Genomic DNA, 27142 nt, shown 5'->3' on the forward strand with positions numbered 1-27142 from the left:
AACTCACAGAGGTCCTCCTGCCTCTGTATCCTGAGTGCTGGGATTAAAGACATGTACCACCACCATCTCCAGCCTATTTGTTTACATCCTATTACCTTCCTAGCCCAACAGATTTATCTGAGCTTTCAGTATTGTGCTACATTGTATTGTAAATGTATCCATTAAGACTGGCCTCCCCAACTCTGCATTTTGGTTGTTTATGGTTCTCTGTACAGTGAAAATATTCTGCAAAGATGTTTCCCTGGTGGGAGATGATAATTACATATATCTATAGGTATAAGAGCAAATATTTTGAACATAGTTAAGAATTATGCTGGTTTAGCAGAGTGGCAGTTGCAAAACTTCCTACAAGAAGTGTAACTTTACCAGCCCTGGTAGTTGGCTAGTGTTCACTGCCAGGCATGACTTCCCTCTTGTTTAGTGGGTCCTAAGTTCAACTGGAAAGCTGTCGTTTACATGAAACTTATATATACTTCTCTTGCATCCTAAAGGGTACCATGCCTTGCTGGTGATTGTGGTGATGCATAGGCATTATCTCTGTGAATGATTGTTGGTTGTTTCCCACTAGAGTGTTTGGCTTGGTCATGTTTGGTTATTTTACATTTCTTGTTTCTTCCTTTAATAGAATAGTATTCATTATTTAGGCATTAAAGTCATTATCTTGATAGAATGAGTTGCCATACATTTTAAAACATCGTTGAGAAGACATTTGTGGAGCAGCTACTAGAGTACTAGACTTAATCAAGATTTAGAAGATAATGTTGAAACAGGCAGCTATACTCCTTACTCAAGAAGTTATTTGCTAAAGGGGACAGGGATGGTAGTGATAAAGTAAAGCTGGAAGGACATACATCACTGTAAAGTGTTAATAAGCAAATGAAGTAGAGAACAAATCTGTAGTATCTAGATGATGTATGTTTCCTGAAAACCGGATCACTAGTAGTTCCAGAATCTCTGAGGGTGGGTATTACTGGCAAAAGATAATAATAATAATAATAATAATAATAATAATAATAATAATAATAATAATAATAATAATAATAAACAATAACAAAGGAAGGAAAGAATGAAGAAAGGAAGGAAGGAAATAAGGAGGGGCCTCAGGCAGTGAGGGTAGGATGCTGGGAGTGCATGAGACCCAAGAGGACATAGAAAGCCCCTAAGTAGGGTTCCAAAAGACATCTGTACAGACCCTTCTGGCTTTCGTTGTCTGTGTTGAGAATCCAGATGTAATTCTGATGGGTTTGTTTTTTGTTTTGTTTTGTTTTTTTTTTTTGACTTGGCCATTTTCTCTTGAAGCTTTTAATATTCTTTTTTTTCTGTACATTTAATGTTTTGATTATATAGTGCTCTTAAAAAATAATTACTTTATATTTGGGCAAAAAGATATTGAGATACAGTTAAAGAATGAAGCATATTTTTATTTTTTACATATACATTTATATTATTATACATATATGCAATAAACTACCTACAGCAAGAAGAACTATGAAACAATCAGGAATTATATAAATGTTACATTCATAGGGTTTTGGGTATTTGTATTTGGTGTTTTCATTATTGTTTTATCTTTTATCTCACCATTGTTTTCTATTTACTTCTTTTATTTTCTTCTTTTTCTCTGAGGAACAGGGAGGTAAGTAGATGAACATAATGCTCAGGTTTATATGATCTGAGAACAATGAAAAAAGGCATTTCTATTTATTTTGTTTTTAAACTTGGCTTTGATTCATTTTGTGAGGGCTCACATAGAATGACATTTAACTGTCACCTTAAATTCAGAGTAACGTTATGAAACTTTAGAAATATCTCCAAGGCATAAGATATTTTAAAAAATAAAACAAAATATGAAAGACACTGATTTGTCTCATATTGCACAGAGCTAAAAATAAAAAGTCAAAACGTTCTTATACATTGTTGGCGATTTAGTAACAGGGATAAGAAAACAAACAAAACCAAGCCATAAAAAGTTATTCCCATAAAAAGTCAGAAAGGTGGACCACTGTGTGTGTGTTTGTGTGTGTGTGTGTGTGTGTGTGTGTGTGTGTGTGTGTGTGTGTGTGTGCATTTCTAGCTGCATGACTAATGTTTTAAGGATTACAATGGATAAATGAAGAGGGGTTTATATTTATTTAATATCAATACAAATAGAAACTTAACTGAGTTAAATCTTTTCAAAACTGAAAATACAAAGTAATTTATTGAAATATTTTGATGATTTTCTCCTGTTTTTGTAATTATAACAGTAGGGTGAATATCTAATTACATATGTCTGGTTTAATGTAATACGCAACACGCAAGGTCACCAATAATTCTGTACTTTTTTTTTCACCAACTAACAAGTGATAATGCATAAGTGTTAAAAAGAGAATTAAAAAGTTATTCATTAGTACAAGTGACTCTACAATTACAAAAAAAAATCTTATAATAGTGATGTAAACTGGCTTTCATTTAAAATTTACATAACTATAGCATTAAATGTAATGCAGAATGATTTTTCAGCATAGGAGATCAAGTTCAATGTTTACCACTTATGGGAACAGTAAACAGGTGTTAATGTGTTCTTTGGGGCCTTTATATTTGTATTTGCTCACTAATCAGAAACTTTCTAAATTCATTTTCTGTTAAGTAGTATGAATCACTTGGAGTCCATGTCATGTACACTGGTAATATAGCACCACCATGTGGTCGATTTGGAGAAAATCTCAAGACTATGAAAACATTTGTACATAAACCTGCCATTTCTCTACTCACTGTTTTGTTGCTGTTTGCTTCTTTAATATATTCTGATATGTAATTTTTAAAAGATAAATGTGTGGCAACATTTGCATCTGTGAACATTAGTGTCTGTTTTTAAAACAATTTTATTTTTCCTTTGATTTTTTTTTTTTTTTTAAATTGGCACTGGAGAAATGAATCAATGGTTAAGAGTTTTGATTGCTCTACAAAGTGCCCAGAACATACATTGTCAGTAGCTCCTATATGAGGGAATCCAATACACCATTCTAGCCTCCACAGGCACTATATGCACTTGGTAATCAAACACTTATTCCGAATATATATTCAATGTATAGATATGTTCAACATATAGATAGTCTAGAATGTCTATATATATATATATATGTATGTATGTATTATGAAATCTCTCCTTGCATATGTTGCACTTTGTGGAAAAGGATTTTCTATACATACGCATCCATAGCTATATTTTCTGATTTGAAAGAGTTGTTCAGATTCATATATATGTGATCACTTTCATTATAAATTTATAGAAATATACATATATATATATATATATATATATATATACATATATATATATGTAATGCTAGCCACAGACAGATGTGAAAGGCTTTCTAACTACTGTATTTTTCCAGCATATAAGATGACTCTATAACTCCTCCGAAAAATCTCTTCCAAAGTCAGGGGTTGTTTTATACACCAAATACTTACCTGCAGCATGCTTTCCCTGGCTTCATATGTCCTGCACATTAGTGGGGGAGGGGTGCCTGCCAATTTCCCTCTCTGTGTGGGGAATATTAAGCAGGGAGGAGCAAGCCGAACACATCTTCCTGTAGCTCAAAGAGAAGAACATGATCCAGGATTGGCTCTACAGCAGAACCCACCCATTCGACTCAGAGAGCTGCTTGCATTCAAGATGAGTGTGGAGCACTCCTTAAAAGGGCAGTGTAGGCTGCCACAGGTTGTCTGATGGCATTTAATATAGAGCCTGGCTGTCTATGGCTTGCCTTCTAATAGACATGTCAGAGTCGGCTACACAGGATGGGTGATGCAAGAGGGGTAGTCTTAAATGATGAGGATATTCCAAACTCTGTATTATAACCGGAAAAGTTGGGGGTCTTATATGCCCAGTTGTCTTATGCGCTGGTAATTTATTGGCAGTTATTTGTAAGATGTCCTTCCTCAGCTTTCCCTTTTCCCCCTCTTCTCTGCTACTCTCCCCTTCTTTCCTCTACTCCTCTGCCTTTCTATTGAGGTGATTTAACCTACTGCCTTGTGCTTTCTAGGCAAGTGCTCTACCATGTACGTATACACGTAGCCCTTTGATTTTTTTTTTTTTTGACAAAAGATTTTTAAAGCACTCTTAGTGATGGAAAATTAAATGTTTATAAGCTACTCTATGTGTGACATATGATAACTATAAACAATATTTTGTAAACTTATTAAGTATTATCATTAAAAATCATAACATGAATTCATTTATGTTCAAGATCTTAATATTTCTGATTAAGGAAAATCTACCTAGAGTAGGCCTGCTAACACTTGAGAAGTGTGTTGGCCAGAGGAATAGAGTTTGCTATTTTAATTAAGATTGTGTGGGAAGATGTGAATTAAGATGAGCGGGAATGAAAAGACAGGTAGCATTTTTGTACCAAGTAATAGTTAATGTGGATAATTTTTTTCTTTTTTTTAAATGAAAAATGCCTTTAAACAATTAAAAAAAGAAAAGATCTTCACTAACCCTACATCTGACAAAGGTCTAATATCCAAAATATATAAAGAACTCAAGAAATTAAACACCACCAAACCAAATAACCCAATTGAGAAATGGGGCTTGGAACTAAACAGAAAATTCTCAACAGAGGAATATCAAATGGCTGAGAAACACGTAAAGAAATGCTCAACCTCCTTAGTCATCAGGGAAATGCAAATCAAAACAACTCTGAGATTCCATCTTACACCAATCAGAATGGCTAAGATCAAAAATTCAAGCGACACCACATGCTGGCGAGGATGTGGGGAATGAGGAACACTCCTTCATTGGTGGTGGGATGCACACTAGTACAGCCACTTTGGAAATCTATCTGGTGCTATCTCAGAAAAATGGGAATAGGGCTTCCTCAAGACCCAGCTATTCCACTCCTTGGAATATACCCAGAAGATGCTCCAGCACACAACAAGAAAATTTGCTCAACCATGTTCATAGCAGCCTTATTCAGAATAGCCAGAACATGGAAACAGCCTAAGTGCCCCTCAGTAGAAGAGTGGATAAAGAAACTGTGGTACATATACACTATGGAATACTACTCAGCTATTAAAAACAAGGAATTCCCGAAATTTGTGGATAAATGGATTGAGCTAGAAATGATCATATTGAGTGAGTTAACCCAGAAGCAGAAAGACTCAAATGGTATATACTCACTTATATCTGCATACTAGCCCAAGGGGCATGTACCACGAAAGCCTTCACTTACCAGGAAACTGGGACAGAGGGGAGGGCATCCTATTGGGACTCTAGATGAGAGAAGCATGCGAGAATAGCAAAGTAGAAGAATCCAGAGGGTCCTAGAAACCTACAAGTAGAACATTATGATAGGCAAATTTGGGCCCAGGGGTCCCGCTCAAACTAAGGCCCCAGCCAAGGACAATACAGGGGGTAAACTTTAAACCCCTACCCAGATCTATCCAATGTTCAGAACATTCTCCACAGTTGAGTAGAGAGTGGAATATGACTTTCTCACGTACTCTGGTGCCTCACATTTGACCATGTCCCCTGGAGGGGGAGACCTGTTGGCATTAGAGGAAGGACAGCATGTTACCAAGGGGAGACTTGATACCCTATGAGCATATACAGGGAGAGGTAATCCCCCTCGGGAACAGTCATAGGGGAGGGGAATAATGGAAAAATGAGAGGGAGGGAGGAATGGGAGGATACAAGGGATGGGATAAACCATTGAGATGTAACTAGAATAAATTAATAAAAAAATTTTAAAAATTTATAAAATAAAAGTAGGTCCTAATTGTATTGATCCAGGTTCTGGTGACTAATTTACAGGAGATATACCAACAGATGGAGAAAGAGGGAGTGGGAAGCAGAGGATTTTTAAAATAAACTTTCTTGAATCTGTTAGATGAGAAAGTGGGGAAGAACAAGGAGGATCCAAGGGAGGATGCTTACATCTCACTCAGAAGAGGAAATAGAACAGACAGAGGTAGTGGCTGAAAAGAGGGGACCAGACAGAAAAAATATATAGAGAGACATGAGGTTGGAGATCAGACCTGGGCAAAGTAAGGGAGGACAAAAGGTCTATAGACAAAAGAGCAATTGTAGGTGGAGGCATCTCTGTGACAAGCTGGAGACCTAACTCAGGGTAGGCTCTACAGGGAGATATAAGGACTTTAACAAAGAATCCTAGTAACATGGTATATAGAGATGGAAGAGGACACCCTCTATCTAGACAAGTCTCCTAGAAAAAGGAGAACACCAATCTACTCACAAAAACTTCAACTTAAAACTTGTCCTGCCTACAAGATGTGCAGGAATGTCCAACCAATGCCTAGCTGAAACCAGGACACATCCCATGGGAGAGAACCAACGTTTGCTGCTATTAAGGATGCTCTGCTATGCTTGTAGACAAGAGCCTAGCCGAGTTGTCTTCTGAGAGGGTTCACCTAGCAGCATCTCAAATGCTGAGACTCACAGCCAAACCAAACATCAGATGATTCATTAAGAAGCCTTGTGGTGAAATAAGAGGAAGGATAAAAGGACTTGGAGGTGACAGGAGTTTCACAAGAAAACCAACAAAGCCAACTAACTAGGGCCCATAATGGTCTGATGAGACTGAGCACTATCAACCAAGGACCTTGCATGGACTGGACGTAGGCCACATACAAAGATATAGCCGATGGGCAGTTTAGGCTTCAAGTGGTTCCTCTAGAAAGGGGAACAGGGGCTCTCTCTGACATTGACATTCTTTGAGCACCCCCCATCCTCCATTGGAGGGACTGCCTTGCCAGGCCACAGGGAAAGAGAACAAGCTCAGTACTGGTATGACTTGATGAGACGGGGTGGGTGGGAAGGGGATTCCTTTTTTTCTGAGGATTGGTGATAGAGGACAGGAACAGGAAGGGTGGGGCTGGGTGGTGAGGAGGGATGAGGCTATGACCATGATGTAAAATGAATAAAAGAAAAGAAAAGAAATGTGTGTGAATAGACTTGAGGATATGGCTCAGCATATAAGAACGTATCATTTAGTAATGAGGCCCTGGGTTCAGATCCGCACTGTACATGTAAATGAGATTATAATGCCAAGGCTATGCAGGAAGTTTCAAAAGATTTCCTTTGTGCTCAATGGCCAGCCAAGTCTTGGTAATTTGGTGAGTTCCAGGTTTAAGAGAGGCCATGCCTTAAAAAAGAAGATGGTTTCTAGGACCCTCTGGATCCTTCTACTTTGCTATTCTCCCATGCTTCTCTCATCTAGAGTCCCAATAGGATGTCCTCCCCTCTGCCCCAGTTTCCTGGTAAGTGAAGGCTTTCATGGTACATGCCTCTTGGGCTAGTATGCAGATATAAGTGAGTATATACCATTTGAGTCTTTCTGCTTCTGGGTTAACTCACTCATTATGATCATTTCTAGCTCAATCCATTTGTCCACAAATTCGGGAAGTCCTTGTTTTTAATAGCTGAGTAGTATTCCATAGTGTAAACGTACCACACCAGGGGTCCTGCTCAATCTATGGCACTAGCCAAGGACAATACATGCAGTAAACTTGGAACCTTTACCCAGATCTAGTCAATGGACAGGATATTCCCCACAGTTGAGTGGAGAGTGGGGTATGACTTTCACACGTACTCTGGTGCCTCATATTTGACCATGTCCCCTGAAGTGGGAGACCTGGTTACACTCAGAGAAAGGATAGCAGGCTACCAAGAAGAGAGTTGATACCCATGAGCATATACAGGGGGAGGAAATCCCCCTCAGGAACAGTCATACGGGAGGGTAATAAGGGGAAAATGGGAGGAATGGAGGAATGGGAGAATACAAGGGATGGGATAACCACTGAGATGTAACAAGAATAAACTAATAAAAAAAGATGGAAAGCAATAAAAGAAGACATCTCCCATCAACCTATATCCTCCATATTTATGTTTCAGTACATGCACTCATGCCTTCACACAAATATACAGACATTTATAAAGCTGCCTTACACTTATACAAAAGAAATATTCCTGCACATATTTTCTCATTCACTCTTTCTAAACTTTGAATCTCGCAAATCTTATAGGCTTTCTTAAATCCTCTGGACCTGCCTTTGGCATCAGGGTATTAAGCTTGCCCATTTTTTTTTTTTTTCCTTTCTGAGTCAGGCTTACAACTCCTCTATCCAGCCAATATTTTGACCTAAGCCTGCTTCATTCCTTATTTCCATCTCTGCATTGGCTGTTCTCCCAGCCTCTCCACTACTTTCTTTTCTATCTCTGACCCCAAAAGTGGGTATGTGAAGCTCCATCTGTTAGTGTATATGAGTATTTTCTGGCATTCAATACCAGCAAGGAACACAGTTGGAAGCACATTCTCTGTTGCCACTTTTGGCATCTTGAAGAGCTACAAATAAGAAACATTTCAGTACACCAAACTGATTGCAATTCTGCCGCTCCTTCATTCCGCAAAGAAAGCCTAGCAAGAAGAATGTCTTCATTAATCTGCTCCCTATCTCTTATTTTATACCCAATGTGTTAACATTTCATTCTAACCTCCTACGATGCATGTGGAATATATATTTAAAATGTTGGATTCTCATTATTTTATGTAAATAGAAGTAGTTCACCACATCTGCATTTTTGTCCCATAAACTTAAAAAAAAATGTCATTGAGAAACATGTAAAAATTTCATTTGGCTAAAGGGAAATTTTACAGTGGTTTACTGTTTTCATTTTTTTTTGTTTGTTTGTTTTTGTTTTTTTGAGACAGGGTTTCTCTGTGTAGCCTTGGCTGTCCTGGACTCACTTTGTAGACCAGGCTGGCCTCGAACTCACAGCGATCCGCCTGCCTCTGCCTCCCGAGTGCTGGGATTAAAGGCGTGCGCCACCACGCCCGGCTTTGTTTTCATTTTTGGTATACTGGTTCTTATTTTGAATTGCATGCACTCTAAAGTTAATTGTATTTTGCGAGTATCAAAAACCAAAGTTGTATTGATTTCAGAAATGTAAAACATGAAGTTTGGAGAAGAAAGCTGTTTCAAACATATACAGGTTGATCAAAATATTAACTTCAAAAAACGTATACATTCTACCATGTGAGGAAGACCTATGTTAGGAAATTATTTGTGCTGTGTATGAATTAGAAATATGTGTTTTTTTCAAAACATATAACATTTTATTAAGTTTTTCTTAATTTTAGAAATGTTTCTTCTCTTTTTCACTGAAATGTGTTCATAAAAGTATTGGAGGCTTTCATAATTATGCATTTGATCTTTGTATTGTATCAACTGCTGGATGAATTTTTTAAAATTATTGTCACTAATTGCAGTCTTTGAAATAATGTCGTTTAGAGTTAATTTGTTAAAACTGCCAATATGTGGCAGTGTTGTAATAGATGTGAAATGAAGTAAAAATACTTTAAAAGAAAAAATGAATGAATTTGTAGTTAATAGTTTTGGCTGTTTTTAGAACAAGCTGAATGGGATGTGTACTTCTTAATTGAGAGAATTTATTTGGAATGTTTGCCAGAAAATTCCATTTTTTATGTAAAAATGTGATTGTGTATCATGATAAGGAAGAATTATCTTTCAAATGTCTGAGTTTCAGTATATTTTCCCTTACAGGATATACTCACCTGATAGACTGACTTTGGTTTATCGAGTGCTTGATCACATTTTATTGAAGTATTGATTTGAATCCTGACACAATGATCATGGAATACACACAATATCTTAAGCCTCTTTCCAGAGAAGAATTTGTTATTATTGATCATAAACTAAATCCTGGAAAATGTTATTTCTTCTCAAAATAAACCTCACTCTGAATGTTTTGTATTTATTTTTCTGACTAGGTAGGAATAGGCTTGTGTTACAAAAGTGTGTTCCCATTGTCTTTCTGTCCTGCCTCAGTCTGATATAACTAAGTCTCCAATTATCTGTCCACACATGATCTGTTCCATTTCACATAATGACATCTTCTGATCATTTGTTTCCTGAAAAAGTGTCTTTCTGATGACTATATGGCTTCTTAGATTCTGAAGGACACAATCCTATTAATACAGGATATATTTTGTGAGTGTAATTGCCTTATTGTGTTAGTGAAAGAGATATTCATCATAAAATGTGAAGTAAGAGCACAAAGGACTGCAAAGATTGGCAAATGGAAATTACTATTGGCCAGAACATATGTGACTGTGTCCTTTATCATTACCACACAACAAGAATTGTATGAATTGGTGGTGCAATCAGATCTGAGGTTCACAGTCCATTTCTGTGACAACTCTTACTAGGAGAGTTTATTTGCTGGTTATTTAGTTGTTGAGATTCATTTTTTGACCAACTTTTGTGTGTAATCATCTTTAATTCTGATTGTTTCTGTCACTTGTTGTAAGAGTACTTGTGTCTTCATAGGTAACCTCTTACAAGGAAGTCTATAGTTACTTTCATCACTTCCTTTTAAAACTTCACATAATTATGTCAGAGGCTCAATTATATGTCAAAGGGTTAAGCACCTCATTTCTATCTGTATAATTTATTTTCCTTTAAACTTCAGTACTTGTTTTTTTGGCATGCTATTAAATTCACAGACCATGCACACACTCAATAATGGACCAATCAACACAGATGTTGAGAAACAAATGATGCTGCTGTTGCTGCTGCTGCTGCTGCTGATGATGATGATGATGACAGCGACAATGATAACAATGACAACAACAACAACAACAATCATCATCATCATCATAAATGGAGGCACTTCTGCATTCTGTCCACCAGTGACATTGATTTTTAAATTTATCAAAATGTCAATAAATATCCATCAATTTGTATGTAACATTACGTAAAAGCAGGAACTCTAGAGACCCCTGGGAAGTGAGCCACTTAAATATTAATACTTTTTACATTATCTGAAGTGTGAAAAAATATCTACACAAAATGCTCTTTATTGTTTTGGCTACTCTGCCACTAGGCAAAATAAGAATATAGAAGGAGAAATTCACTATAATAACCTAGTTTGTCTATTTCTCTTATTTTATTTAGAGCAAAATTGAATAGAGATATCCTATTTCACTAAAATGTTGATCTCTTACTGCTTATCTTCCTATTATGTACTTTCCCTCCACCCCTGAAACCTGGATCCAAGTGACACTTGTCTAGTTAGGAGGCAAGGATTCTTCATTTAAACCCTACTTTAACAACCCTTTTCTTACCCTTATAGAAACATTTTTCAGCTCAAATGTGCGGTGACTCCTGTCTGGTTTTATATTTATTATAGAAGAATTAAATCCACTCAATTTCACAAGAAAATTAATTTCATCATGTAAATTCATTTTTCTAAGATTCGTAGCAAATTATGATTAGTCTGTATTTCTTTCAAATGCTAGAATTTCATTGTGATTATTAGTATACCAAGTTCATTATGTTTAAAATATGATGGTAGTATAAGGCAAGTGAGCAGTTAAATTCAAGCAAAGAGCCAACTGATGGTTCTCTCCGCCCTTTCTGAGATATATGATTTTCTACAGAGAGATTGCTTAATGGTCAGTGTCATAAAGAGGAAACTCCAACTTGGATATTACTACTGCGTTTCTCCTAAACTTTTTTCTCCATGGCTCTGATCACAGCAGAATGTAAGTTTAGTTGCAAAACAAATATCTAGGTGCAAACAGGTTTTCTCCTTCCCCCACTGCCATCTCTAAACTTTGAACACTGTGTTAGGTCAAGAGTTCTTAAAGGCAAAGACTAGCTTTTCTTTACAATGATGAATAATACAAGGGGGAATGATTTTAGAATTTCTCTCTCCTCTCTTTGCCTTGAAATTGACATACCAGTAAGGAGCCATGTTCATTCAGGCAGTTGTAATGCGTAATCAGTAAAATAAATAAATGTAAGGCTTCTGGAAAGAATTCTCATAATTGTGCAAGTGTAGACATTTCAATGTGTAAGTGAAAATAGGGGAATTAAGTGAGGAGGATATGGTAGCCATGCCTGTATTCTAAGACAACAGCTGACTTAAAGCACTAATGGAGCAAACACAAGTGACGGGGGCATGCAGCTTCCTTTCTGGAAACACGTGCAAGGAAGCAAATAAAGATCAATGTTTGTGAAACAAAAATTAGAATAAGTAACTTCAAAATTATATTGCTTAATACTTCCAGAACTTTGAGTATTCATAAAAACTGATACTTTTATGTTTTTTAATTCAAATAAATGTGTACTCCTCTTCTTATATATGTATATGTATTCATATATAACATCTAATACATATACAAATACAATTATATTATATACATTAATATAATATATAAAACAATTCTATGTGGATATATATTTAATTGTATAATCATATATATATATATAATTTCTCTTTCAGACTTCTCTTATGGCACATGATGACAAAATTTTACTTCTTGGAATGTATTAACTATACAATATGGGTTTGTTCTAGAAATGTTGAAATTGAAGATACATGTTTCACCACCAGCCTTATACACCACCTTATGAACCTTCCTTTTAATAAACTATAATTTACAATATGGAATACTACTTAGCTATTAAAAACAAGGAATTCCTGAAAATTGTGGACAAATTATTTGAACTAGAAATGATCATAATGAGTGAATTAACCCAGAAGCAGAAAGAGTCAAATGGTATATACTCACTTATATGTGGACACTAGCCCAAGGGGCATGTCCCATGAAATACTTCACTTACCAGGAAAGTGGGACAGAGGGGAAGACTTCCTATTGGGACTCTAGGTGGGAGAAGCAAGGGAGAATGGAGAAATAGAAGCATCCAGAGGGTCCTAGAAACCTACAAGAAGAACATTATGATGGGCAGATCTGGGCCCAGGGGTCCTGCTCAAATTATGGCACCAGTCAAGGACAATATGTGCAGTAAACTCAAACCCCTACTCAGACCTAGCCAATGGACATTTTCCACAGTTGAGTGGAGAGTGGGGACTGACTTCCACACTAACTCTGGTGCCTCATATTTGACCACATCCCCTGGATGAAGAGGCGTGGTGGCACTCAGAGGAAGGATAGCAGGCTACCAAGAAGAGACTTGATACCCTATGAGCATATACAGGGGGAGGAGGTCCCCCTCAGTCATAGTCGTAAGGGAGGGGAGTAAGGGAAAATGCAAGGGAGGGAGTAATGGGAAGATACAAGGAATGGGATAACAATTGAGATGTAATACGAATAAATTAATAAAATATATTTAAAAAACAAAAAATTGCAATTAAAATCTTAAGATTTTAAGTCATCTCTCTAACACTTTTATCATTTATGAAGATCCTTCAAAAACATTTGAAAATATGTGTCTGCTTTGCCTTGTGCTTATCTATCCCAGCCAAACATTCTCACAACTTTAGCAGTTTCTTCTTTATTCAATATTAGTAATATTTATCATGCTCTCCAAGCAAATGACTGCGTGTTTGGCTCCCTTGGACTATTCTGTATAGCCCATGATGTTATTGAACTTATGTTGCTTCTGCCTTCCAACTTTGGGACGGTCACTGTGTCTCACCACACTGGACATAAACAAAGCAGCTTTGCACAGAAACACAAATATGATAGATCCTGCACCTCATCATGACAGTTGTGAAGCCAAGATAGGTAGATTGTAAGTTTAGAGCCAGCCTAAGCCACAGAATGAGATTAAATGTCCTAATGTCCTCCTAATGCCGACCCCCAAAACAGTACTCCAATGCTATGGTGGTCCCAGATGATAAAGCTTTCAGATAGGGAAATGGAAGAACTAATATTTGAAAATAGCGCAAATCTAAACTGACTATCGGTTCATATGCACAAAATTATTTCCTTTGTCACTTGCAGCACGTGCCATAATTTAACAATATGTTTGAGGCTACAATTCTTGGTGATGTATTCTAACAATGCACTGCAGCCACACTAATTTTATGTGTAACTCTGGGATTATGAAGAACTGTAATTTTCATTGTACTGACTTTTCATAGCATCCTCTTAATAAAATATCTGGGTATCCAATACTTCTTAACAGATAATGATATTAGTGTAAAATAGGAAAACAAATGTCTAACATTCTATGTGTATCTTGAATCTAATATCAAAACAATCCAATGTCATTGTTTCTCTTTCAGTCCTTACTTTTGTCCAGTAGATGTCAGCATTGGATAAAAGCAAAATAACATCTCCTTCACCCTTTGCACATTGCCTAGAAGAACACGTATACCTTGATGTACACATGTAGATTTTGTCAATTCCATGTACTTAGATAATTAACGTTAGAGGTTACTACTTCTACATGCCTTTGATCCTTAATGCTCTTAAATATTTAATGTGTGCTTTCTCTGCCTTGAATTCATCTAATAAAAGGAGAAGCTGAAACATATGCAATTAATTGGAACCAGCTGGAAGATTGCTTAGAAGCGATGCTCACCATTTCTGCCCAGATCTACATAAATATAATTTCTCATTTTGTCTCTATTATAGCCTTTAGATTTTGAAACAAAGAAGGCATATACTTTCAAAGTAGAGGCCTCCAACGTTCACCTTGACCACCGCTTTCACTCTGCTGGCCCATTTAAAGACACTGCTACAGTAAAAATCAGCGTGCTGGATGTGGATGAGCCACCAGTGTTCAGCAAGCCCCTTTACACCATGGAGGTTTATGAAGACACGCCTGTGGGGACCATCATTGGAGCCGTCACAGCACAAGACCTTGATGTGGGCAGCAGTGCTGTTAGGTAAGATTAATACTTTTCAGTGTGCATCAGAAAAACAAAACAAAATCAACATAAAAAATAGCTTAATTACTAAAGGAGTACTAGTAGATCATGTGTGGCAAAATTTAATGAATTCTTATTAGTATAAGGCTAAAAGCCTGAGTATAGGGATAGAAGTCCTTCCCAAACTGTTCACAGTGGTGTAATGCTGGACATGTGATTCTAACTAGCTAGTCATATTTTTCATTTATAAATGGGACTGAGCAAATCAACTTCAAAAATGATATTTAAGATTAGTGATATCAAGGTACTTTAACAATATATAGAACATGAGGGATATTGATATAATTTGTAATTTTCTTAAAACCTTTGTGCTACTATCTCATGTAGACTTTACAAATGAGATAGCTGTAACATTTGCATTTGTATCCTGTTCTTCACCCTAATAATGTCATTTGCTGGGTTTGAGATGCTGTGAATGGTTGTCTAGTACTAAGTGTGAGCGACTAATTTGACAATGCAATAGAAAGTTTATCTTTTCTTTCCTAAAATGCAGAGAACTGAAACTAGGCACTTGAATTCAATAAACAAGTGATTTACTGTTAAATTAAACATTCATGTCCTAAAGTAGGACTTCTGATGAAAAGTTAATTTCCTAACATAGAGGAATATAGACATAATTGCTATAAATTATATTCCATATGAAAACCTAATCACTAGTACTCTTTGCCCAATAATTGCATGTAATTTCCATAATGGGCTCAAAGGCATGTATGTCTTTCTTCTTATAGTCATCTGAATCTATCACCCAAAGTTCCACACATAAATAGTTTTAGCTTGTTCAAAACACATATACCCTATTTCTCATAGCACTGATGGTACAAAGTCCAAGATCCACATGTTGGTAGACTTTGTTTCTGATAAAACACCTTTTTCTTAGGTAAATGGCTAAATGGGTATTTTTATCCTGGATCTTTACAAAAAAAGATAAGTAGAGTTCTCCGTGGTACTTTTATACATGTGCATTACTCATATTATGAAGGATATCTTTTCATTAAATAATATCTCTAAGAAGATATATATTTTTTAATGGATGGGAGAATTTCAAGATAAGAGTCTGTTAGGGAAGTAAAACTAATATCCCACAGTTAACCTTATAAGCTGGGTAACCAAACTTCTGGCTCTCCCACATAGCAAATGTAGTTATCCTAAACAACCTCCTTAAGATCTTAAATGATTCCATTGTCAACCTAAGAGTTTAACATTTAATATTTCTAAATCACCTCTAAACAACACATAGGAGAGATCTTTTCTTAGATCCTTTCTAGGCAAGTTCTTCTCTACCTATGAGTCTTTGAAATGAAATACATTATGTGATTTTTAAATATGTGGCATATTAGGGATAGACCAGATACTACCGTTACGTATGTGAAACAGGAAGGAACAAGCAAGGGTACCTGCATAATTACAAATGATAGCAGGAGGAAGTCCACTCTTCTTGCAAATATATTAAGAATGACCTTTCTTTAACTCAGTGCTTCATCTTAAAGATACACTGATTGTGCAGTCTTCTAGATTCGTTGGCGTGATACATAATTGATACAACTGCAAAACCTGTGTCCACCCTGTGGATTTTGTGTTAGCCCCCACACATATATATATACATATGCATATATGTGTGTGTGTGTGTGTGAGAAAATATATATTTTCATATATATATGAAAATTTGCACAATAAAATTGCTTTTGCTTGGTTTTGGTCATACACTGCAACTCTTTCACATGTAGACATGTCTCTCATCCCTCATGATGTTGAACTGCCTCATTTCCTTCTTCAAGGAAGGCACATGAATTTGAGTAAATATTTCAGTTATCTAGCCCCTTTTTTATTTTTTTATTTTTTATTAATTTATTCTTGTTACATCTCAATGGTTATCCCATCCCTTGTATCCTCCTGTTCTTCCCTCCCTCCCATTTTCCCCTTATTCCCCTCCCCTATGACTGTTCCTGAGGGGGATTTCCTCCCCTGTATGCTCATAGGGTATCAAGTATCTTCTTGGTAACCTGCTATCCTTCCTCTGAGTGCCTCCAGGTTTCCCCCTCCAGGGGACATGGTCAAATATGAGGCACCAGAGTACGTGTGAAAGTCATACCTCACTCTCCACTCAACTGTGGAGAATGTTCTCTGGCCCCTTTTTAAAAAGAGTCTGAATTTTTCTTTCAATTATGTCAATTCTTGTTTTGTTTAATCCCAGCAGGCAGTAATTCTTCTGTAATATTTTTATTATTGTCTCTGAGTGACATGATAAATGAAATCCTTTGTTCATTCCCAAACAAAATTATTTAATACGTGAGCAAAAGCGTAGCCCTAATGGATTTTCTGAACTTTCATTCTTGCAATAGTTCTTTCTTTTTGTAACCTGCTAAGACTAAAGTATTTAAAACGTTATTATTCTTATATGGTTTTCTTTAACATTCCTAACTTCAATTAGTTGATCTCTTTGGACTTGTTTTTGAAAATATAGAATTGCAATCTAATTCATAAATATGGTTTCTGTTAAATTTAAGATAATAACAGAGTTATGCCTCCTGCAGACTGGGGCTGAGAGCAGAGGCTTCTCTTCTCAATGACTTGGTTTCTATTCCTTGAATCAAACTGGTGGCTCAAAACTACCTGCAACCTTAGCTTCTGGGATTTCAGTACGCTCTGTGGTCTCCTCAGACATTGCACACTCTTACTATGCAAAAATGAGCATGAGTGTAAACACATACACATTAGAGAAATAATATTTTAGAAGGACATCAAGTTTTTTTCCTAAGGATGCCTCCCAGATTTCTCATTTCACCCCAAAATCTTTACTTCCTAACTTCAATTTTAGGTTCATATTTCTACATAATAAGTGTGTGTGTGTGTGTGTGTGTGTGTGTGTGTGTGTGTGTGAGTGAGTGTGTTTGTGTGTGTAGAGAAAGGGAGTGTTTATGTGTGCATACATGTGTGTGTGCAAGCTTCTATGAAAAAGGAGAGAAAAGAGAAAACGTCCAGGGATGTACCTCTCTGTTGCTGTCTGCTACATTTCCCTTACATAGAGTTTATTTTTGAACCTGGATGCAGTCTAGGGGCCAGCATAGGTGACCATCCTCTGTCTAACCTGTATAGTGTGGTAGGTTATAGTCAAGCATGGTCATACTTTTTTTTTTAAGTTTTTTTTTATTATTAATTTATTCTTGTTACATCTCAATGGTTATCCCATCCCTTGTATCCTCCCATTCTTCCCTCCCTCCCATTTTCCCCTTATTACCCTCCCCTATGGCTGTTCCAGAGGGGGATTACCTCCCCCTGTATATGCTCATAGGGTAACAAGTCTCTTCTTGGCAACCTTCTGTCCTTCCTCTGAGTGCCACTAGGTCTCCTCCTCCAGGGGACATGGTCAAATGTGAGGAACCAGAGTACATGAGAAAGTCATATCCCACTCTACACTTAACTGTGGAGAATGTTCTGACCATTGGCTAGATCTGGGTAGGGGTTTAAAGTTTACCGTATTGTCCTTGGCTGGTGCTTTAGTTTGAGCGGGACCCCTGGGCCCAAATCTGCCTATTATAATGTTCTACTTGTAGGTTTCTAGGACCTTCTGGGTCCTACTTTGCTATTCTCTCATGCTTCTCTCATCTAGAGTCCCAATAGGATGTCCTCCCCTCTGTCCTAGTTTTTTGGTAAGTGAAGGCTTTCATGGTACATGCCTCTTGGGCTAGTATGCAGATATAAGTGAGTATATACCATTTGAGTCTTTCTGCTATTGGGTTAACTCACTCATTATGATCATTTCTAGCTCAATCCATTTATCCACAAATTTTGGGAATTCCTTGTTTTTAATAGCTGAGTAGTATTCTATAGTGTATATGTACCACAGTTTCTTTATCCATTCTTCTACTGTTGGACACTTAGGCTGTTTCCATATTTTGGCTATTATGAATAAGGCTGCTATGAACATGGTTGAGCAAATTTTCTTGTTGTGTGTTGGAGCATCTTCTGGGTATATACAAGGAGTGTAATAGCTGGGTCTTGAGGAAGCCCTATTCCCAGTTTTCTGAGATAGCACCAGTTAGATTTCCAAAGTGGCTATCCTAGTTTGCATTCCCACCAGCAATGAAGGAGTGTTCCTCTCTCCCCACATCCACACCAGCATGTGATCTTCCTTGCTCATGGATCGGGAGAATTAACAAAGTAAAAATGGCCATCCTACCAAATGCAATCTACAGATTCAATGCAATCCTTATCAAAATACCTACACAATTTTTTAAAGATATTAAAAGTTCAATTCTGAACTTCATATGGAAAAACAAAAAACCCAGAATACCTAAAACAATCTTGTACAATAAAAGGTGTTCCGGAGGAATCTCCATACCTGATCTCAAACTGTACTATAAAGCAATAGTAATTAAAACAGCATGGTACTGGCAGAGCAATAGGCTGGTTGATCAGTGGAATCGAATCGAAGACCCAGATATGAATCCACACACATATGGTCACTTGATTTTTGACAAAGAAGCCAAATCCATTCAATGGAAAAAGGATAGCATCTTCAACAAATGGTGCGGGTCTAACTGGATGTCTATGTGTAAAAAAATGCAACTGGACCCATATTTGTCACCTTTCACACTACTCAAATCCAAGTGGATTAAAGACCTCAACATAAAACCAGAGACACTAAGTCACTTAGAAGAAAAAGTAGGGAAGAGCCTGGAACATATTGGCACAGGAGACAACTTCCTGAACAGAACACCAACGGCCCAGGCCTTAATGTCAACAATTAATAAATGGGACCTCAAGAGGCATGGTCATACTTGTTTTCATTTTTCTTTAACTCTTTAAAATCTGAACGCCAGTATTATAATATGAATTTCAACTTATGATGTCATGCTTGTGAAGCAAACACACTTATGAACTGAGCCATCTCTCCAGTTCCTTATACAATATTTGAAAAGTTATACATATTCAGTGGTAATTTTTCCTGCTTTAAATGCTGTGTTCAAGAATGGACTCGTTCAAGGGGTACATCTGTTTATGTGAGGGTATAGAAACAAGTACTGAGCACTATACATTTTATTGCAAATGCTCTCCAGATTCTTTACTGGAAACAAGTATTTTTGTGCTTGTCATATTTATAAATATTAGTGACCTTTTAGAAAGTCATACACAGAGAGGGTCACAATAATGTTACTTATTGATGGGTGTTACATGTTCATGTGTTGTCATTGATCAGTCATGTTGCTGCTCAGTTTATTGGCTGTAAGAAACATCTGATGAAGATATTTATATTAACTTTGTAAAACACAAATGATCACTGTAGAACTGTTAAAATTTTATAACAAACATGAGACGGTAACTACATATAGGTAGAAACTGTAGGAAGTTCAGCAAATGAACATTTATGGTCATCATGCACTGCATATGTAGAATGCATACACTTGTTATTGAATTATTTGGATATTGTATTTAGAACAGGGACAAGACATGATGAGATGTACACATTTACAAAGGTATATATTCAACCAATAGTTTAGGACAAAAAGATATGGAAAGTCTCTAAGTGAACTATATAACGAGGTAAATGGACAGATATTCAAAGTAAAAAAAAAAACTGAATCATGACTGCATGAGGGGAGAATTGAAAGTGATATTTTAGAGAAACTCTCTTGTTTCTACTGCACATTTAGTTTTGTCACAATCTGATGATACTACTGTAAGTTGACTGAAGTGGTACACTCATTTTTACTTCTCATGAGAAGCGGTTACCACCACAAAACAACAGACACAAATGGAGCTAATTGATCACTATGAGGAGTTTCAAAAGGCAGACTTGCTCTTGAATGACATGAAACCTGTCTTAGTTCAATTCCCTTGGAATAAATGAGAAATGTGAATTATATCAGTTGGAAAAACTGATTGGCCCTGAATCGAATTTCTTTGATATAAAAATATGCTTTCTCATTTATAAATAGTATTGAAATATATATTCTTGAAATTCTAAAATGGAAACTTATATCTTGTTGAACAATGTACTTTTCATTTGTTTCGTTTTCATGTCTTTTCACAGCATTTCTTAATAATTCAAGACTATTCTAATTCTCATCTCAGAACATTATTATAAGTTTTACCATCACCACCTCTATCATTATGGGTCAGATCAGTAACGTAAAATGGGATCGCTTGACTAGCTGAATAGACGTGTTCACATTGATATAATGCTCAGAATACAGAATGCAGGTGGCCTTTACTCCCATCATTACTACTGGCATAGCTGTGCTCACTTATACATACTTTGATTTGTCCAGCCTTTTCCTTTTGAGTGTTATGTTACTGACATTCCATCTCTGTGATTAAGTATGTGAGAATATCAAATTCAGGGAGAAAGACGATTTTCAGATCAGGTTCCTTAGGTTCAGTCAGTTGTCTCTCTGTTTCCTTGCTTTGGCAACTATGTTGAGGAGCCTTTAGAGAAGTAGAGCTGTTTCACTCTATGTCATCTGAGAAGCAGGAAAAAAAAGAGATAGAAAAGGGTCATAAACAAGGAATATGAATCAAAGACATACACTCATGAACTGTTTCCTTTGGCCATTCTAAAATCTTAATACTTTATCTATATATGATTTCAAATGTCTACATGAAGAAAAGTCAACAGTCTTTTATTAGTTTTCTTTTGTATAATTTAGATTTGTGAATTTTTAATGTATTTGTGTGTTTTGGATGCATGTATGCATCTTCATCATGAGTGTGTTGGCCACTTGTGATGGTCAGAAGAAAGCAGCTGATCTGAAGGTAGGAATGGCTGTGAGACAGCATGTAGTTGTTGAGAACTGGCCCAGTGTCCTCTGCAAAAGCAACTAATGCACTTAACCACTGAGTCTTCTCTCCAGTATTTTCACATAGAAAGAAGATTATGCAGAAAACTATCAAGATTTAAGTGTTTTAACTCTTTGAGTTATGTTAATAATTAGGATTATCCCTAGAAATTACTCCAAGGAAAACACAATTGTAATTTACATTCACTTTTTGCACACAATCAACTATTTTTTTAATCTCTGTTATATTTTTATACATATATATTTCATCCTCCTCCTCCCCTCCTCCTCCACCTCTTCCTCTTCTTTTCTTTCTCTTCTTCTTCTTCTTTTTCTTCTTCTTCTGTTCCTACTCTTTCTATGTCTTCCCCACCCCTTTCTTTTGTAAACCATGATCTTTTTACATAGTCTCAGATATTGTGGAATTCATCATGTAGAACTCACAGAGATCTTCTTTCCTCTGCCTCCCTTATGCTGCTGGTGGTATCAAAGACATGCACCACCATGCATGGGTTTGCACACATTTATTTTTGAGGTTATAATATATTTATAACACTTCTTCACTTCCATTCCTAACTTGAAAATCCCCCATATACTCCTTTTTCCTCTCATGCAAATTCATGGATTCTTTTTTTTAAGCAATGTTATAACATGCATATATGCACATGCATGTACATCTTTAGTCCTAAATACATGAATATAATTTGTGAAGTATGTATAGTTTTATTCATATTTATGTTTTCAAAGCTTAAAATTTGTTATTGAATAACAATTTGTTGTACTCTTCCCAAGAGAAGGCTATTTCTCCTGTTGTCAACATTCCTTGGTTGTCTTAGTTCTTTCATGTAGTGTTGGGGCATTGCAGACTTTTTGATGACTCTAAATATATATACATATATATTTTACATTATAAATACTATAGAATAAGATAACATAAATAATACCCAAAAGGTATACTTTATTATTTTATTGTTATTTTATTTTGTCTTAAGACTATTTTCTTTCTAATATATAATTGAGTCATCACTATTTTAATGCAGCCAGCAAAAATTATTTTTCATCTACTAAATAATAAAACATAGTATATGAAAAACTTCACAGTATATAAAACAGGAAACTAAAGTCTTTGAGAATGAATTTTTAATGTTTACACTGAGAAAAATATATCTTGGTTTCTGTGACAGAAACTATTATTCCTGGATTATTTCATTAATTATAAATAAAGATAACCACTTGCATTTAATAGTACCTTAAATTGAATGCGCTAAAACATATATTATGTATCCTTAAATCTTTTAAAAGTGTGCAGGAAATAAACTCACAGACACTATCCAAAAATGTTAAAGGGAAAGCAGAGATACTGTGGCTAAATTGCTCCTCATGGTGAGAAAAGGAAGGTAAGATTTAGTATGAAGTACCTCAAAGGCACTCAAGGAAAAGTAAACCATTAAGACAACTTGTAATATAGAAACTGCAGCAGTGGCTGAATGTGCTAATCCCTGGGGTAGTTTGCTCTGTTTGACTTGTCACTGCTGTACTATTCTTAGTGTTTATGACCCCCAAGATAATTATTGCTGTGAGTCAATTTTTGCATGAAGTCCACTTGCAAATGTGCTGATGACATTTAGTTTCCATTAGCTGCGTTTATGGAAACTATGAAAGAGCGATTCCTTTAGTGTAATAAAGGAATACTTAAGAAAATATAAGAACGTTTTTTAAGAACACAAAGAATGACCAAATGACATTTCTAAGACAATGCAGCATAAACCCCACAAATTTCAAAACATTCATGTCCCTGATGTGAGATTTTAGGCTGCCTTAGTTGAGTAGATATTTGATTTATTTTGTTGCTGCACACGTGTGATTACTATCAGATGAGGTATGAGCAGGTTGTAGGTCTATTAGTTTTCAGATACTCAGTGTTGATTCTAAACTGGAAGAACCGGGGTGATTCAAATTCAGTGGTAAGAAAGAAAGTATGTGAATGGGACAGGCTGCAAAATCTACTTTGGATGGTAGGCAAACTGTGCTATCACAACTTTTGTTTGGGGTATGAGTATGTGTATCTGGGACAACACCTTGTGCCTTTCCTTGACTAGGCCTGCATGCAGAATGTATTACAGACTAGGAATGAAGTCTGCAGATGACATTGTAGATAAAGGTGGGCAGGTGATATTCTAGAGAGTCCCTAGGCTAGGTCTGAATATAAATATGTACCCAAGGCTAGAAATTATACCAGGTAAATGACTAAGAATGAAAATATAATTTACATTGCTTACTTCAAATATATAGTTATAATATATATATGTGCTTGTATGCCTCCAACAGAAAGAAAACAAGAGGGTCAGTATTTACTCTACTTCAGAGATTTTTGTGTGGTCCCATGAAATTGGAATTGTTACACCAACAAAATCATAGCAGGAAGAAGATTTTGACCTGACTCTGTACTTGAATTTTGCAGGTGAAGTTTGGGTACTCAAGCTTGTGATGCACTTAACAAATCAGCACATCTCCTAGCCTCCATATATGATATTCTTAGATATCTAATATACAGGCTTACAGGATAAACATTCATCTATTACAAAGATAAAAAATAGAGTATTTATGTATTTAGTATCAGGTGTTATCTGCAGAATAGAGCTTGGCTACTCAATGAAATCAAAGCTAGTGTCTGCTTTTAATAATTATAAATGATGTCTTTAGAACAATTTTATCACATGCATATTGTCAAATATAATAATACGTTGGCCAAGTTCTATATATTAACTGAATACTATTCATGTCAAAGAAATATCAACACAAAAGATTTATAAAGAAGTAAATTAACTATTTGAAAAATAACATACAGAAAAATATTAAAGCTGACAACATACAGAAAAACTTGGATAGTGTAAAAATTATTGAGGAGATGTCACTTAATAAGTAGCAAAATGTAGCTCTATAGGCAACCATGCAGGATAACCAAGTGCAAATAGTAATAACATTTTTTAATAAAAGCATTTGTTTGCTGTTTCTGGAAAATATCCTGAGAGCATTAGGGATGTAAAGAACTACTTGTTTCAGAAAACAATTAAAATATTTTTGGTTGCTTTTTTTTTTTTACTTTTGAGATTATAATTACATCAAGTCTTCCTTTCAGTTCCCTCCTTCAAACTCTTCCATGTACCTTTCTTTGCTCTCTTTTAAATTCATATCCTTGAGCTGGGCATGGCGGCACAAGCCTTTAATCCCAGCACTCGAAAGGCAGAGGCAGGTGGATAAATGTGAGTTCGAGGCCTGCCTGTCTACAAAGTAAGTCCAGGACAGCCAAGGCTACACAGAGAAACCCTGTCTAGAAAAACAAAAACAAACACCAAAAAAATTCATATCCTCTTTTCCATGAATTTTTGTTACATGAATGTGTCTAAGTATATACATATATATTTCTAAACATAACCTGCTCAATGTTTCTTGTATTTGTTTTGGTGACTAAATACGTGGTATTGAATAAACAATTGGCGTGCTCTTCCTTGTGAAAGACTATTTCTCCAATTCTGTGTATTCTTTAGGGGCCTATCATTCTTTGGGTAAGGTTGAGGTTTCCTAATTATTCCTTCATCTGCTTTGGCACAACTTATGTTATTTTCCTTTATAATTTTGTGTTCAGGAAGCCATATTACTAAGACTTTACTGGTTTACCTTTTGATAGTCTTACAACAAACTGCATTATTATCTGGCTCTTAATAGACTTTCTATCTTTTCTTCCACAATGCTTCCTGAGCTTTAAGTGCTGAAGTTGTTTTTTGGATATATCCATTGCAACTGTGCTCTACAACTCTACATTTTGTTTGGTTGTAGTTTTCTATAATGGCATCCGTATCTTTCAAAGAGAAGTTTCCTTGATGCAGTATGAATTCTATACTTACCTGTGGATATATTATATAGAGTATAGGTAGGGATCATGCTGCTTAGTATATTTGTGAAGGAAGGTTCTCCTACAACAATACTGACTTTACTTTCTGTGGGTCATTGGTTAGCTTTCTGGTAACGGGTATGGTTTCCATTTTATTGAGTGAGTAATGTCTAATTAGAGAGCTGCTGGTTGCGGCCAAAGTGTAAGTTTTACTACTGCACAGTTAGGGTTATTGTGTCGCATTTAAATATCTTTGATACTAGAAAGAGTATGAGGTCAGACCTCCAATCCATAACCCATTGGTATCTACCATCTGATGGGACACAAAACCATACCATATGCAGGTATGACTGAGAACACATGACTTCTATCTATGCAGCAATAGCATGCAGGTTCATAATACCACCCTAAGTAGGTTATAGTAGCAACATTTCTTATAGCCTCCTACTGTAAGTTTCAAAAGTTAAATTTCTGCTGTTTGGTACAGAAAGATGTGTAATTTCCTTCTTTATTCATTCCCATCTATATGTGGTACTTCTCCCCAGCCTGACACTTTATATCAATGGCAACAATTCTTGTCTCATCACAGGAAAACAGGAAGACCAGCAGTACCTCATCACAGGAAAACAGGAAGAACAGCAGCACCCTCTAGACACTGTCTAGGATGCCTTAACAGGGAAGGTGCCCAACGACAATAATCTGTTGACAGACAGCTCATTAGTTATTCCCAAATACTGACCTGACCTTTAATACACATAAATCAGAAGATTATTGATTACCGTGTATCCTAAATGTACTTGTGATTTGAATACATGTAATATACAACAATAAAATGTAAAGAATTATGAAATATGCAATAAGGCATAGCTGAGTAGTAGAAAAATTTTATAATTTACTGGATGTAAAGTAGCAGGAATTCAAATCACATAATAAAATTGACAATGGATATTAAAGGATAATCAGATTAAAAATGGAAATAAATAGCAAATTAACCCATATAGCATTTGAAGGTATTTAGTGCAAACAATATCAAAACAAGAGAAAAAGAGAAAAGAAAAGGAAATGAGGATGTGAGGGGCCAGTTCTTCAGTGACCTATTTGCTTTGAAAACACAAATATAGGGTATAAATCTCAATTTTTCAGATTAACAAAAATAATCAAAAGCTACGTGTGGTGGCAAGTGATTTCAACTCCAAACAAAAGAGAAAGTGGCAGGTGTCCCAGTGAGTATCACTGACCAGACTACATAGACTATTTGGCCACTTCTAGGCCAATGAGTCAGGCACCGTCACAAAAACTGTGGACAGCTCTATGGAATAGTATACAGTCCACTACATTACACATACACCACACACACACACACACACACACACACACACACACACACACAAACACACACACATATGTGGGGACATAAGCATCTGTATGCATATGAACGTGTATCACAACAATTGGACCAAATTCATTGTCTTGTTTTTTGGTCTTTTTTTTTTTTTTTTTTTTTAGCAACATGCTTATGTATTTAGGCCTTAAACAGCATGCTTTCTGTAAAATGTTCTCAGATGTGTCTGCCAAATATCACTATGCATAATATATTATAGTTATGAAGGAAATATGAAATATATTCACTTAGGGAATATAACACTTATTGTAATACTGTATCATTTTATTATAATTTTGAATGCATTTTTAAAAACTAAATGTTGAAGAGTGGCTAATACATGCAACATGAACTATGTAGTAACTAATAACTTTTAAACATGG

The 27142-nt window shown here is 35.9% G+C and overlaps 1 protein-coding gene across 1 annotated transcript in view; it reads left to right on the plus strand.

Moving 5' to 3' along the window:
- The window catches only part of Cdh12 (cadherin 12), a 293116-nt gene that overhangs the window by 241378 nt on the left and 24596 nt on the right, over nucleotides 1–27142 (plus strand). The window contains exon 6 of the mRNA XM_051150994.1: nucleotides 14415–14668. Within this exon, the coding sequence (XP_051006951.1) occupies nucleotides 14415–14668 (254 nt within the window). The remainder of the gene's footprint in view (nucleotides 1–14414; nucleotides 14669–27142) is intronic.

The sequence above is a fragment of the Acomys russatus genome, chromosome 9, assembly GCF_903995435.1.
Source record: "Acomys russatus chromosome 9, mAcoRus1.1, whole genome shotgun sequence".
In the NCBI taxonomy this organism is placed as follows: domain Eukaryota; kingdom Metazoa; phylum Chordata; class Mammalia; order Rodentia; family Muridae; genus Acomys; species Acomys russatus.